Source organism: Phalacrocorax carbo, chromosome 1, assembly GCF_963921805.1.
Source record: "Phalacrocorax carbo chromosome 1, bPhaCar2.1, whole genome shotgun sequence".
In the NCBI taxonomy this organism is placed as follows: Eukaryota; Metazoa; Chordata; class Aves; order Suliformes; family Phalacrocoracidae; genus Phalacrocorax; species Phalacrocorax carbo.
This window is the reverse complement of record NC_087513.1, coordinates 60,761,310-60,776,558: the sequence shown is the minus strand read 5'-3', so window position 1 is coordinate 60,776,558 and position 15,249 is coordinate 60,761,310. Positions and strand designations below refer to the sequence as shown.

General features: G+C 42.7%; 1 protein-coding gene across 1 annotated transcript in view; it reads right to left on the bottom strand.

Moving 5' to 3' along the window:
* The window catches only part of NUAK1 (NUAK family kinase 1), a 49,536-nt gene that overhangs the window by 12,032 nt on the left and 22,255 nt on the right, over positions 1–15,249 (bottom strand). The window contains exons 2-4 of the mRNA XM_064455914.1: positions 13,031–13,151; positions 2,025–2,176; positions 657–722 (exon numbers count right to left, since the gene is read on the bottom strand). Of these exons, the coding sequence (XP_064311984.1) occupies positions 657–722; positions 2,025–2,176; positions 13,031–13,151 (339 nt within the window). The remainder of the gene's footprint in view (positions 1–656; positions 723–2,024; positions 2,177–13,030; positions 13,152–15,249) is intronic.

Below are 15,249 nucleotides of genomic sequence, written 5' to 3'. Positions count from 1 at the left end.
GGTTCAGCCACCTTGAAACTACACTCATCTGTGCATGATTTATCCTTGTGCTACAGCTATTAGGAAAAAAAAATAGAAGGGCAAAAAGGTCATTCCCATGCTTTCACTGGGGAGAAATGACATGGAAACGACATCACTGACATCACTATCCAAAGTGTACGTTTGTGTCTGGAGTTCCAAGGCCATTTCCTAATGAAGCACATGTGCTTTACTAGGTTTATTTTGAAACTCTGTTTGCTTATTTTCCAGCCATGATCAAAAGGACATTCAGAGTGTTCTGTAGGAGGCACTTGAACCCTTAGACCAGGAGAGCTTTTTCCTAGCCCCAGCAGCAGCCAGCAATAATATCACTTGTACAATAACCCGACTGCATGGAGTGCTCTGCTGTTTCCTACCAGTAAATAGATGTGGCTTTGAGCATCGTGGCCCATGGGTGGCAGGATAGGACCTTCTCCCCCAGATTATGCAAAGCTTCATTTAGCGTGTATGACTAGTCACCAGTGGTGCTCCTTCCCCAACCTCCAAACCCCTGAGCCTCTTGCCAGATGCTGTTGCTTAGTAGCTGTTGCCATAACACTGGCTCTTCCAATACCTTGGACAAAAATGTTACAAAAAAATGCAAATCCATTCTGAGAAGCTGAGAAAAAGAATCTTACCTTAATATTAAAATTGTCATCAAGAAGGATGTTTTCCAATTTTAGGTCCCTGTGGACAACACCATTCTGAAACAAGGAAGAAAAAAACAGGGGGAAGAACATGAGAAAATATCAGGAAAATTAAAGGTGAGCTGGCAGGGTGGTCTTTGCATCTACATTTCAGGGCTGACTTCACTGTCATAACACTCACGGCCCAGTGACTAGTGACAGGCGATGCATTAGTCACTTGGTGTGTGGTTAAGGGAAGAATGACTGGAATCCGTCCTCCCACAAAGCTTCTAAAACAGCAGGGAGGGTGGGGGGCTAGGGGGTGTCTTTTTGGAACTTAATTCCAGCCCAGATCCTGCCCCCACTGTGTGAAAGCAATATATTCTTCCCAGGCACCAGAAAACAATATCTGTCAATGACGTTAGTCCTTACAAAAGCCCTCCTTCCTTCAACGTGCAGCCACGTGGATCGGGGGAGTTATAATCCTAAAGGACTGTAAATGTTAGGGATGGAAGCAAACAAGCTGGGTTTAGGTCAGAGCCTTCTTTAAAGAAATTTGGGAAAAATTAACTGCACAGGGAAGGGTGCTGCATCTTTTTAGCACTGTGCAGTGAGAACTTTGAAAATGACCCGTTTATCAGAATTCAAGTGGAGATCAAAGTATTTAAGAATTCAAATAAAAAACTGTGTTAGCTGCGCATTGCCTTTAGCCTCATGCAAGTTTTGGCTCTATGTAGTTGGTTCATAAGCAAGGATAAAAGGCCCATGGCAACAGCCAGTCAGCTACCTTGGGTTTAATTGCTTAAATTATCGGTCTAGTGGGTACCATGATGGATGAAGTCATTAGCAAAGGGTATCTTTCTAGTGTTCCTGCTACACCTGGAAACGTTACTTTTGCCTGTCTGGAATGAGTACATGCTAAAGCTCGTACACAAACTCTCATACCTTTCCCTGGGCTTTTTTTCTTTCATATATTTTATCTCCTATTCTAAAGTTGTTCACTTGCATATTCTAATTGCAAACTATAAGTTGTCTGAATGTATTAATATTAATGTTGTAGAAGTCCTATGATATGCCTTTTCTAGTGTATGTTGTTAATTATTTTTTTTAATGTCAGGAGAATTATTTCCAAGGCAAAAATGCAACGTAGGGCTAATGTAAGGGAGTGGCTGGTATCTGCCACAACACAGGAAAACATCCTTAGTCTTTAAAAACAGGCAGTGAACTACTGTAGCACTTTTAATGAAGATCTCCTGTTGTACTGATATAATCATATCCTGTCATACTTAACGAATGCTGTTGCCTCAGACATGCTTTGAAATACATAAGTCACTACTCAGCCTTCAAATTGCATTTTTTAACATCGAATCCTTTGCTCACCTTGTGGCAGTAATGTACAGCAGAGACTATCTGTCGAAAGAAGTGTCTTGTCTCTCTTTCGCTCAGTCGCCGTCTCTCACTGATGTAATCATACAACTCTCCTTTACTTGCATACTCCATGATGATCACAATCTTATCTTTATTTTCAAACACTGCACAGGATAAAAGGAAAAAAAAACCACACCACCGTTGATTCAATACATTTGAAAACTGACACTTTAAAGGGTGAAGAAGACTTAGGATGACTGAACACATCCTATGTCATCACTGGAGAGATTTACTACCAACCCCGCTGCAAAAAGCAAGCTCCAAAGCTAAATTTTTTCAGGGGAAGATTACAACATTTCAGACCAAGAGAAGGATGTTGAGGCTATCTTCACTTTGACATGGCTATGTAGAAGGAGGTCTTTACCTCTATAATATGGGGTCACAGGCGGCAAAGTCAACTTAATCCTAATGAGTTGAGGTGAGGTGGACACTTGTGTCCACGACATCTGAATACTAACCCCAGCTCCAGCAGGGACTACCTCTTACCAGTAGTCCTCTTGAGGCCAGAGGACAGAAGGAAATAGCAGCTATCACATCATTTGGAAAGAGTTAATAGAAGGCATAATAAACCCTGTCTTCAGTGACTAACTGATACAGAATTGCCATTTGGCTTACAACGACGGTTGGCTTTCACCTACCATCAAAATCCAACAAGTCAATTAATGCATGTGTCCTCTTCCAGCACAACTCTGTGCGTGGTGGGCACGGACACCTGAGCTAGCAGTGGCAGCAACGTCTCTGGAGCTGTACAGCTCTTGTCAGTAGGGCTCTGCACCCCGTCTCACGCACCCAACCCATCCTTGAGCTTACTTATCTCCTGCCTCTGCCGCATGTCCCATTGCATGCTGTAGATATGTTCTTTGCCACTTGCACAGAGCTGGCAGCAATGCGCAACTCCCACATAAGCAGTGCAAGGAACATTCATCTAATACACGTCACAACTTAACTGTTCTTTGGGGCTGAGGGTACTCTGTGCCACATGCTGTCAAGGACTTCACTGAGAGTTGCAGATAACTAAACACTTAATCTAGTAAAGCAGGCTGTGAGTAGTCTCAAATTGCCATAATGCCCTGGCTGCTAAATAGTTTTTCCCTTCTGACACCAAAAATCCACTGCAACCCACTGGAAACTGACTGCACCTGCTGTAAATAACCACTGCTCATATTAAAACATGGTGATTTTCCTTCTCTTTTTATCTGTGGCAGCAGCCTGATGAGGCCAGGTCATGCTGGCAGTAAAGCATCTGTAAATTAATGAAGCTATAGGGGTTATTACAAATGGGTGCTAGTTTTGACCAGCCCTACTGGAATGATACCTTCCTACATCTCTTTAGCAAAGCTCAGGAGTAGCCCTTACAGTTTTTCTAAAAAAAAACAGCTTCAGCTTTTGCAGTGAAATGTGAAGCTGACTCTCTCAACATGCAGATATTTGCTGCTCTTAGGCTTTGTCTCATGTCCTCTCACACCTTGTCACTCAAGTCTACAAGCCAAAGCCTCTGCAGTTCACTCTAACACCCCTGAACTCCAGCCAAACAACTCTGATAAAAGGGAGAGTGAACAGCCAGATAAAATTGGCAGCTTCCTTGTCTGCTGGCCTCACTGTACCCCGAAGCAGAGGCTCCTGCCAGTGATTACATCCTATGTGCATCCTCATTAGCAATAAACTTCGGAAACTGGAAGGGCCGTCTCTGGATGGATTGTACTTACAGTATCCTCTCCAAGAACGACAGACTGATATCGTCTGGGAAAAACTGAACATGCCCTCTGTCATATAGGGAAGTGCCGTGATGTGCTACCAATAAAGCAGTAACGCACACGCGCACTTCTCTGAGCTTGGAAAGGGTTGTTAGATACAGGGTTGTTTGGGGAGGCAAAAAGAAACAGTTTCAGCAAGCTGAGATAAGCCACTAAAAATGCTCTTATTTAAGAGATTTGATTTAAAATTAAAAAAAAGAAAAACAAGCCAACCCCAAAACCAGTCATCCTCCACCCAAAAAACCCCCAGCTGATTCAATGAGTTACGGGTTACTATATCAGGCACATATAGGGAAAGTCACCACATGGCACCCCTGATCTCAGTGGACTCTCACAGGAGCGCACACTCCAAGCAGTACCAGCCAAGGACCACCCTGAGCTCAGGGGCATGTTTGCCTCACCAGAGGGCCACAGATGGGGGTGAAGGGGCCCTCGGCTCCCCCAACTGCTGATGCCCTACCAGGTATTCAGTGCTAACAATGACAATAACAGCAATAACAGCCCTGCTATGACGGGGCGTTCTTCCAGACAGTGTTTTTATTAAAGTTTTGCCTTCATTGCTCAGTCATGAGAGCTTTCCTAAATCCTCCTTGATGTTCTGAAGTTTTAAATTCCCAAATCTGACTTTTCTGGACTAAAATTTGCCATATTAACACAAGTCCTGATCCAGACATATTTTCCTGCATTTCTACAGAAATTAAGTGGAAAGCACTTGGTTTGGAGGAACGTGCATTTAAAAGTACTTTCCATTTAAAATTTTCTCTTATGCCCTCTATGAAACTGAGTCAATACCTTAAAATTTAATTTAGGAAAGCATAAATCACTGTTCCAAACTTTGAATTTTTGTCACAAAACCACACTAGAATCAATGAGAGTAGAAGCACCCCAGTAACTCAGCTTCAGTTTACCAGTACACTCATGACAAATTGGCACATCTTTTTCTTCCCAAGGGAGCATTATGAGAAGGACGCTACCCTTGGCATTACAGAGGCCTCCTCAGCATCATCACAGCTGAACGATTACAGAAATGAACAGCAATTGATCTCTTCATCAAGGAGCAGAGATGAATGGAGAATCTTTTTTTTTTCCAGGGAGATGGGAGGTATTTTTTACAACTGCATCATTTCAGTTTAGAGCACCTCCATCACATCAGCTGAATCTCATGAGAGTACATGCAGCTACTTTCCTGCAGAGAGGGAGCTGAACAGTAGACATAAACATCTTAAATGGGAGCTGCCACTGAAGGAGCAGGGAGTGGAAAGGCAGTAGGATTTATGTCTATACACACACACACACAATCTTAAAGAGGAATTTATTGGTCAAAACAATCAGGCACGTGACAAGGTGGTATTCTGGCAAGTCTCAGACTATCAGCCATGTACACCACTAATTTTCACAGCAGCAGTTAGGATGCCAGGCAGGCTTCACACAGACACTTCTGAATTTCCCTTCTGAGCACAGTATGTAGTTTTATAAACATATGCTCCAAGAAAGCATTGTGGCCAGCGGCTGGGGGAAGAGAGAAGGGCATTAATTAAAGGTTGGATTGACTTACTGCAAATAATAATGAGGTAATAAATATACTGCCCTGTTAACACCTGGGCCGTAACCTGCAGGCTGATGACGGACGGATTGCCTCCATATAGCTTCTGGGACTGCTTGGTTCACTCTTTGTTTTCATTGTGGATGATTTATTACCTGCCATCCTACTGCATATTCATTCTGAAACTCACCCCCGCCTACAAGTGTGCCTGAAGCCTGGCTGCAGCTACCGCCGATGGAGAAGCACGGCTTCGTCAGGATACTGCACCCCAGGAATGCCCCGCAGCTCACTGTTGATGGGACAGCCATGTTTTACAAGCCTGCTCCTCAACCCTGACCAAGGCCAAGGGAAGGAGGGAGGTTATGTGTAAGAAGGGTGGGGCTGCTCTTGCTTCTTTCAAACCATCAATACTCTGCAAACAGCTGGCCAAATAAGATAAGTGGAGAACTGTCAGTACCAACACCCAGAACATGGTAGCAAGAGAGATAGACTGTCAATCACAAATCAAGAGTCAGGCATTGCTTAGATACGAGGCATGAGCTCCACATATTAGTGTTTGCTACAAGCTGTGTCATTTATTTCTGAGCTACTGTGTTTATTTCCACCACTCTGCAAGCTGAGTTACGCTGAGAGAGCTGCAAGAAGAGCTCGGTGTGGTGGGAGGGCTGCCGCACTACCTCAGCCATAGCACTCAAGCAGTGCAGGGCAGTGGTTGCAAAATGATAGCGCTCCTTTGCAGACAGAGCCTGCAGGATGAAGGACTGACTTCTGAGACAGCTATGCTTCCACCTGGCCAGAGGGGAGGAGTGAGGGACAGCACTGTGAGAGCACATCAGGAACCAGGGAGCAGGAACGGGATGTACCACAAGGTGCAAGGAACGATGTGATTATATCCCCAGGAGATAGGGAAGAGTACTGTGTTAATGTACTAAGAGATGAGTCACAGCAACATGGAGAAACAGCATTTTCCAGGGGGCTACAAGCTTGCTTGGACTTGATCTGTTTACCACAAGAGCCTTAGCAGAGGCTAAGAGCAGCACTCTACCCAAGCAGCAAGGGATGCTTAAGATGCAGTGGTGAAAGAAAGATTTCTTACAGCTTTTCTTTAAACTCCCCCCTTAACGCTAACGTGTTTGTTTGTTTGTTTGTTTGTTTGTTTGTTTGTTTGTTTGTTTGTTTGTTTGTTTGTTTGTTTGTTTGTTTGTTTGTTTAAGAAATGACAGAAAGAAAGTTCTATACTTCTAGGCTGATAATTGAAACCAAACCTGCTGGCTTCAAAGCTCATTGAAGAATATAAACGTGAAACTTCACTTCTCACTACCAAAGACATATCTGAGACAAAGTACATTCTGTAACATCAACAACCTCTCTTTCACAGGCTGTTCTACTATAGCAATAGTTCTTGGATATAATCTCTCCACTTATTTATATTTAGAGGCCGTTAAATGATGAACTCAGCTTCTACCTACAGCTTTCCATTTTCCAAATAGCACTGGCTGTGGAGGGACCTCTTGCTGATCAGCACTCTTCTTTTCAACCTTGCTGCTAAATTCTTCCCTTTAGCGACACCTAAGTCATCTCCGCTGAAACTCCACGGGACAAGATTGACACTGATGAACGTACTCAGTATCCCTCTTAAATGCTAAGATGGACTTGCCCCTAAAAGTGTTGAAAGCCCACACAGGCCTGGTTTTGCAAACATCAGTCAGAAAGATTTAACAATACATTGTACACCTCTCTATTAGGACAGTTTTCTTTTGACTTCTTTACTACCAAATTCAAGAAGCAAAACAAAGCAGAAGGCTTTTGCACTTCCTCCAAGCTTGCAGGATGCTAAACTCAGAGTGGGTGCCGAGGGGGGTGGATTCCCCCCCCCTTAATGGACTACCTCCTTGTGGGCTGATTCCATTTGGTTTACATGTAACCCTGGGGTAAGGATTTTAGTTTGTTAGTTTAAGAGGGGCGGCCAATCTCTTCGCACTGGAACCATCTGAATTCTCCTCATGCCTTTGCTCTCTATCAGAGCAATCTCCTAAATTAGTTCCAGTATGTTGACATTCCTTCCATCTGGTGTCTTTCCATTCAGCGGTATTTTTATTACTCTCCTAACAGCCGCAGACAGAAGTACCTTTCCACTGCTACAAAATGCTCTTTTATTAAAGGTCAGCCAAATCAAAAGAACAAGCAAGTTTGTTTTTAATTTTGGAGATGCAGACTAGAATAACCTTTTCATTCAGAAAAGTCATGTATGACCCAATTACCTCACTTGTGTAATAAGGTTCGAATTATTCTTCAGAAAGATATGTGAGTACTGAAGAGTGTTTTTTACCTTAGAAATTCAGCCTGATGTGCCTTCTCTGCTCTTGACTGCTTTGAAAGCTTTATAGCCCCTTGGTGTATTTTTTTTATTTTGGTGGTTGTTGTTATTATTATTATTTTATGACTTTTTTTTAATAGAGCATACAGAAGACATGAAAATATCCAAGGTCCAATGTAGAAAACCACTTGTATGCATATGCATACATTTATGCATACGATTAATTATAATTGAAGATAGCGAGATATAAAGTATGTGTTTTAAAGTTAAGCTTGTGTTAAATTATCTTCCTGAATTATAGCCTTATTCAGCGGAACTGCATCCCTTCCTAAATGAAAGGAATGTAGTTAAGATCCTACAATAATCATTTTAAATCAGACAGCATGCTAGAATTTACTCCCCAGTGAGGAGATTAAATCAGAACGAGAACCATTATCCTTGCCAAGGTTGTATCTCAGAGAATGAGACTGAGGATATGCATATTTTGATGGTCTACTCTTTAAAAATGAAGGAAAAATGAGAGTTGCTAATCGGCCACAATAACAGATTACACTAATTGTCTTTTGTTTCAGCAAAGAATACAAGACCTAATTCCCCCCCTTTTTTTTTTTAATTATTACAAACTGCTGAGGAACTTCAGACAAGCAAACATTTATATTGCAGTGGGAGGACTGTGTAAATAGAAAGACAGAAATAAATTTCATCATTGCTTGCAATCATTTTGACATCTGAATTGGACCTGCCAGTGATCTCACCCATTTGAGTTCATGTCATGTCCGACAAAATGTTGTTTAGACTATCACCCTGAATGACAGGAAATTCATAAAGGTGGGGTATGGTAACTAAAGAGTTAAGTTTGTTTATACTTGTTTCATTACTATTGCCAGACTCTTGAAATATTACTTTATGTTCTTGGACATTATCAACTGAAAACAATGGAGTAAAGTACTCGAAGGTCAAAAGCCTACAGAATTAGAGGAAATCAATTAGAAATGTGGTTAAACAGTGTCACTGCTGAAGTACTTTCTCTTGGCTAAATAAAAAAAAAAGAATCGTTCCAGCTTTCCAACTTTCATCATTCTCGTTTAAAGACCAGTTGTTCACGTGATGTTTTAAGGGACTTTTGACTTTTTCAGGTGTTTTGCACAGAAGGGATGAAGTCACTGGGCACCAAAGTTTGTTTCAATTACAGAGGCTGGAATTGCCCCCACAGCACTGCCAGCCTGGGACACATAACTCTGTTCTGTCCACGCACAAACCTGCCAACGGTGCAAGCTGCCACCTCAGCTCCCAGCTGCCTGCCACATCCAGGGGTGCTCATCGCAGCTGACAGTGGGGGACACTTGCCCGAGCTGGCGCTGCTGGGGGGGACACAGCTTGTCGGCAATGGCTCCTGTCCCCGCACCTCACTGGCTGCCACCCAGGCAGCTGTTTGGCAATGCGGCTGCTTTCGCTGTTGACATGGTGACTTGACTGACACAACTGAAGGGGCCCTGTGTTGGAGACAGGCCTATGTGTGTCTGAATCACCAAGTGTGCATTTGTTTTTTGTTGCATGAAGTCTGGCTCAAAGCGTGAGACTGAACATGTATTTGGCATCGTGAAATACTATGCCACCACCTTTACGCACTGTCAGATTTTCTTCCATTGCCTTTGGGATTTGAAAGTACAGAAGACCTGAACCAGTTTCCTGATTAACTGAAGCATGCAACCTAGCTCAAATAACTGTGGACTGGTAGATACATGATGGAGAATCTCTGTGCTGTTTCTTAAGAGTACCAAAAATGCAACCTAAGAAAAAAGTAAGAAGCCCCTCTTACATGGGAAATCCATTTTTTGTGCCTTGTTGCTGTGAAGGGTCCACCACTGTTCTAAGCATCCTGCCCCCCATCCAGCAAAGCTCTTCAGCACATGCTTTCCTTCATTTACTCGTACACATTAATGCCATTGTGTTCCATGGGCACCAAATTGTGATCCTAATATTTATTCATTTTTCAGGGAATATCTTCATTAAACTACTTCTACATGCATGTTAGCTAATAATCTGCTAATTTTTAAGTGCATTTTGCAAAAGGGTGGACTTTTCTGTATGACCAAGGACAAATCTATGCTCACGTAGGCACTGTATTTCACACTACAACCACTCAACAGCTCACTCCTGAATGTACCAAGTGTAACTTCACTCTCATGGTTGGTCCAACACATGTTTAAATGCTTGCATAACCAGGTCTGATGCTCTTTCCCTGGTTTAACTTTTATAAAGTATTGCCAGATGAGATAGATTTTGCACTCAGGCTACCCCTGGAAAAATATGTTAGCTCTCAAAGGCTTTATTATCAAATCCTGGAGTTTTCAAAGCAAAAATGAAACAGGGCAAGAAAAGGGTGGGGGGCAGGGAGGGAGACAGACAGATGAATGGGCAGAGGCATTATTCTATAAATTAAAATTTATGTGCTGAAATCAGAACACTGCTAGCACAGCCAGCGTCATTTATCCAGTCCCTTTCAAGGAGTTTAGAGTCACTTGAAAGAGCACTTCCCTCACAGCCGCGCTCGACAGATTGCCAATTACAGCCCTGCTGAGAGGATGGAATTCCTTTGGAGTCACAACTGTACATCTGCCCTTGCAGTAACGGGCAAGGTACATGCCTTTTGATTAGGTTACAAAAAAATATCTCTAAACTGGAAAGCTTTGTTTCCACACATCTGAATTTGTTCAGTATCCAAAAAAAAAAAAAAAAAAAAAAAGATAAGCCTGTGTTTACATCAAGTTGACAAATTCAGAGGTTAATTGCTCTTAAGCAGGCAGGTCAAAAGGATACCTAAACAAGGATCCTACTTAAAGAAAACACATGTTTGTAAATGCAGCACAAAGAGCTTTCGAAGATATCACAGGGAGATACAGCGTTGTCCATGCTGGGTAGATCTGTGCAACCTGGCACCTGCAAAGAGTGCTGTCAGACATGCAGTGACAGTCTAAAAAACATACAGTAGAAATTAGTGAAAGAGAAGAAAAATACCTGTGGGGTGGCTTCAGTTTAAAAGTCAAGCATCTGATCTAAGTTAGTCAGCTAGACTCCATCTGTAGCCTACAAGAGCCTCCAGTATGTCATTTATCCCACCTATCTGAAAAAATATCTCCCAGGAGGGAGCAAACCACCCTGTGTAGATGCTGATCTCTCTTGACTAGAGAGGGAAGCTAGACTTCTAGCATACGCCAACTGCCTTAATGTTGGATGGCTTAAATTTGGTGACATTAAGTCCGTCCCTGAGGACTGAATAACTTCAACATTTTGTGTCAGAGGATAGCAATATTATTACTTTTTATGCATCACTCAAGAGGAATAGCCATGCATTTAAAATCTGACTTCAAGAGGATACAAATACTTCAGTCTTAGATGTAGTCCCTTAACTTCACCACAAGTACTCTTCAGCTTAAAATGAAGCACATGCCTAAGGATCCCTCAGCTCACATCCTTATCTCTGGGCAGTACGTAACTGCTCCTCTGGATTCAGCTGCGCAACCACACGTCTTCCCAGTGCTACAGTATCTAAGTTACAGCATTGGCTGCTAAAGGCCAAATACCGACTTTGCTTGGAAAGGCTGGATGAGCTGTATAGCTGCTATAGCTCTCGTCTGCAGTCCAACCAAGAAGCTGACTTCCACTGCCCACCCCTTCAGGCCAGGAATTAAACATAAGAAGCCATGAAAGGCTGCTCTGCTTTCTAGGAAACAAAAAGGAAACAAACCAGTAACAAAATGGAAAATTTCCCAGAAATGAGAGGAAAAAACTGCCTTCAGGTTTTTCGCCACAAAGCGCTGCTGCTGGCTGACAAACCATAAGAGGACCGCAACATCACCTACCGTAGGCGCTCACCCTCCTGCAGACAGGATCAACCCTCCATCGCAGAGCCTGACTGGCTCTGCTGCAGAAGCATTGCTCCTCCCTCTGCGGGGCCAGAGGGGAAAGTTGCTCTCGCGGGACATCATTGTCTGCTTCTTAAAAATGCTGTAATCTTTTTAACTTTTACAAATGTTTTAACTCAGTAAAAACTATTTAAACTAAGGACGAGAAGGGCAATTGGTCAAAGGACCGCAGCATGCTTTATCTTTTTTCTTTCTGAGTTCCCGTGCACATTTGAAATAACTTTTGTTCCATTTGCAACCCACATGCTGACACAGCATCCCTCCCCTTTTCTGTTCCCAGATCCTGTTATGAGTTTATTCAATAAAAAGACAGATATTCATCTCTTTTCAAGTATAAGAACATGCTTTTGAATAACTCAATATGTGATACTGTAACAGTACTCCAAGCCAGCTCGTTTTAATCAGTCGTATCAACTCTCAGAGCGGAGCTGCCATATACGTATCATCACCTTGTGTGTTTACCTCATGGATATGTAAATACGAAGGGCTAAATTCAGGCTGCCTGTTCTGCACACAGGGAAAGAGTTGACCCCCGAGGACAAGGCTGCCAAACCCAGGTCCCTCCGAACCTCTAGAGCCCACACCCTGGGTCCACCATACAGCCACCCTCCTTGCAGCAGCAGACCTCTTGGACGGTATCTTTTAGCACGTACCCGTCTCAAACACCCCTGCTAGAGCTAGGACGTTACTTGAGGAAGGAAGGAAGGAGGAGGAGATTTTACCACAGAGTGACACTATAAATACATAAACAAACAAACAGGCAAATCAGGGAGGAATGCCCCTGGCTTCCTGCTACTTGCTGTAGGACCAGGGAGCAGCTCCTGGAGGCAGGAATTAGCAGGCTTCCTGGCTGTGTCCCAGGAAGAAAGGAGTTAGAGGGGGAAGACAGGATGAGGAAACTGAAATGGTAAGCCAGCGACCAGACTGACAGGAAATCGTGCAGTGGTGGATAGGAAGTGGGTGCTGGGATTCAGGGGAAAAAAGCAGCGACGACAGAAGCAGCAAGGCTAACCAGCAGGAAAGGGAGGACCAAAGGCCTAGGGCAGATGAGACTGGACTTGTGCGGTCCAGGGAAAATAAAGTATACAAGGACTGGTTTAAAGGCTGGTGAGTGAGGGTGAAATTAAACTGAACTGTCCAGTGGGAGCAAGGAGATGAGGTGATACATGCAACGATTTCCCACCTGCCATGGACACAGTGATCAAGTCATGCATGAAGAGGCTCCTCCAGGCAAAGGGTTATGCATCTGTGAAACACTGGCGGTTCAGCGGGAAGGTAGCGCTCAAAACAGTCTCTTTGGTAAAGGATAGGTTACGCTAGGAGTAGGGGTTTGTTTGGTGTATGGTCTCAAGAAACATGAATATCAGGTCTGCCAGAATGTAACAGAGCAATCAAGGAAGAGAATCGCATTCACTAACCTTCATATATGGTGATGATATGAGGGTGGCTGAGGGATGACATGATCTCAATCTCCCGTCTGATGTGAACCATATCTTGTTCATCCTTAATTTTGTCCTTACGAATAGATTTTATTGCAACCTATAAATTCAGGAAATCAAGCATTATTCTTGGAACTGAGGAGACGCATATAAGCTATTAAGGACAGTTAAAAAAATAAATACAGATGTTAGATGTTGGCAGAACATGGAATGACCAAAACAAAGCTTTAAAATACAAACCCCCATGCCCCAGCTCCTTCATTTTATAGCAGTAAATATGCTCTCATTACAGTAATGGGTGACATGAAGTTTTAGGGTCTTCAGGCCTTCGGACTTCACTGAGGGGGAGCACAGCATCTTCTGGAAGGATCTCTGTGTTAGCCTAAGTATCTCCATCTGAGGCAAATGGCAAAACTCCCAAAAGATTTTGATGGGAAGTACATTTGCTTAGACATGATCGCATCTGACAATTTCGAACAGAAGCTTTGGAGACAATTCCTCTGAAATAAGGTTGGGCACTCTGAAGGAACGGAGGCAGAGAATCCAGGGTGCCAATTACAAATTTATATTCGTCCATGTTAATATTAAAAGGATCACGTTGACACGGGTTTCTCCATGGTTCTCTAAAGCAGGCAAACTGCTCAAAGTTATGACTTGTTTAAAAAATCACAACAAATACATCTTTGAGATTCACATCTAAACTCGTCCTCGTATAAACCCAAGGCTTTCAAGTCCTACACAGCACTTATGCAATCACTGCAAAACCATATCCTTCCTGCATCCTTCCTCAATCAGCAACCTTTTTTCAAGCGTATCGTGTGACTGGGTATCTTTCCAAAAGGCAGGGTGGGAACAGAGGAAGTGACAGCTGAACTTGCAAATTATAACAGCCCTTGTGAGTGCGCGTTTGTGTGTTGCCTGTGAAAAAAGGGCTTATCTGAACAACGCCATAAATAATCACGGAGGTCAGCTCATGCCCTATGAGAAATGCCGAAGCCAACAATGGCGAGAAGCTGGTGGGAGAGAGAAGGTGAGGGCATTGTGCATGGTGAATGGCAGTGCGGCCTTTATTATACTCAATATTTACCCTGCTTTATTTTTGTAAGCCAGAGTTCAAGGAATAAATTACCAGCTACTTTAAAATCAACAATAAGTCTTTGAAAAATATCACTGACCTGCTGAGATGACCACCCTTTTATGGGTAAACAACACTTTTGTCATTCTATGCAGTCAACTACTGCAGACCTCTCCTGGGAAAACATTTGCAAATCTGTGATTTATGTGATTTCCTTACATCCTTCAGAAAAAAACATAATTTCACTGCCTACTTCAGTAATTGCGAGTGGCATGACTGGTATTGTTTTCATTATATGATGGAGCATTGAGGATACTGAAGAAAGAAGAGAAAAACTTACAATATTATAAAATTGAAATATACATAAACAGGAGCTAGTTTAAAGGATCAGGTTTCCTACAAATCCTTCAACTCTGAAAAGCAACATTGTTCAAAAAAGCATTAAGCACATGCCCCATCCCCTTGAATTCTGAAAGATTTCTGCACATGCTTAAAATTAAGTACATGCTCAAGTGCTACCCCACTTCAGGACAGCAGAAGAAAAAGCAGAACTCAAGGGAAAAAACGGTTTGCATGTCAAAACCCAAACAATTATTTTCTTGCACTTGACCCAAACATTTGGTATAGAGATTTTAAAAGTAACAACGTAACTGTGTTGTTACTTTTGTATAACTCTTATTTACATGGCACATATTTCTAGAAAAGGTAGTACAACAGATTTTAATTGAATGAGTGATCAAGATAATCTCCAAGTAATTCTAGAGATGGAGAAGGCAAGTAACTCTAAAGATGAGGTTGGATTTTTCCCCCTTCCCCTGTTTGCACTGGGACAGGCTGCAAATGCAAATACACAGTGTATACAAGAAGGATGTGGGTGGCTCTTGGAGCAGCATGTGCATTCCTGCAAGAAATAAATATAGACATGGGTAAAAACACATTTTTTATTAAAAGACAGTCTTGTACTTGGCTCTGAGGAAGAATTTAAGAAGGGTTTCATTGTCAAATATACAACGGGGAGCAAATTCTTCACCATTCATGGCTGGTAAAGTAATAACAGCACCCCAGAGGGCATGCCAATCTCCTACTAACTTGACTCTGTGCTTCACAGACAGGACTTTTGTAA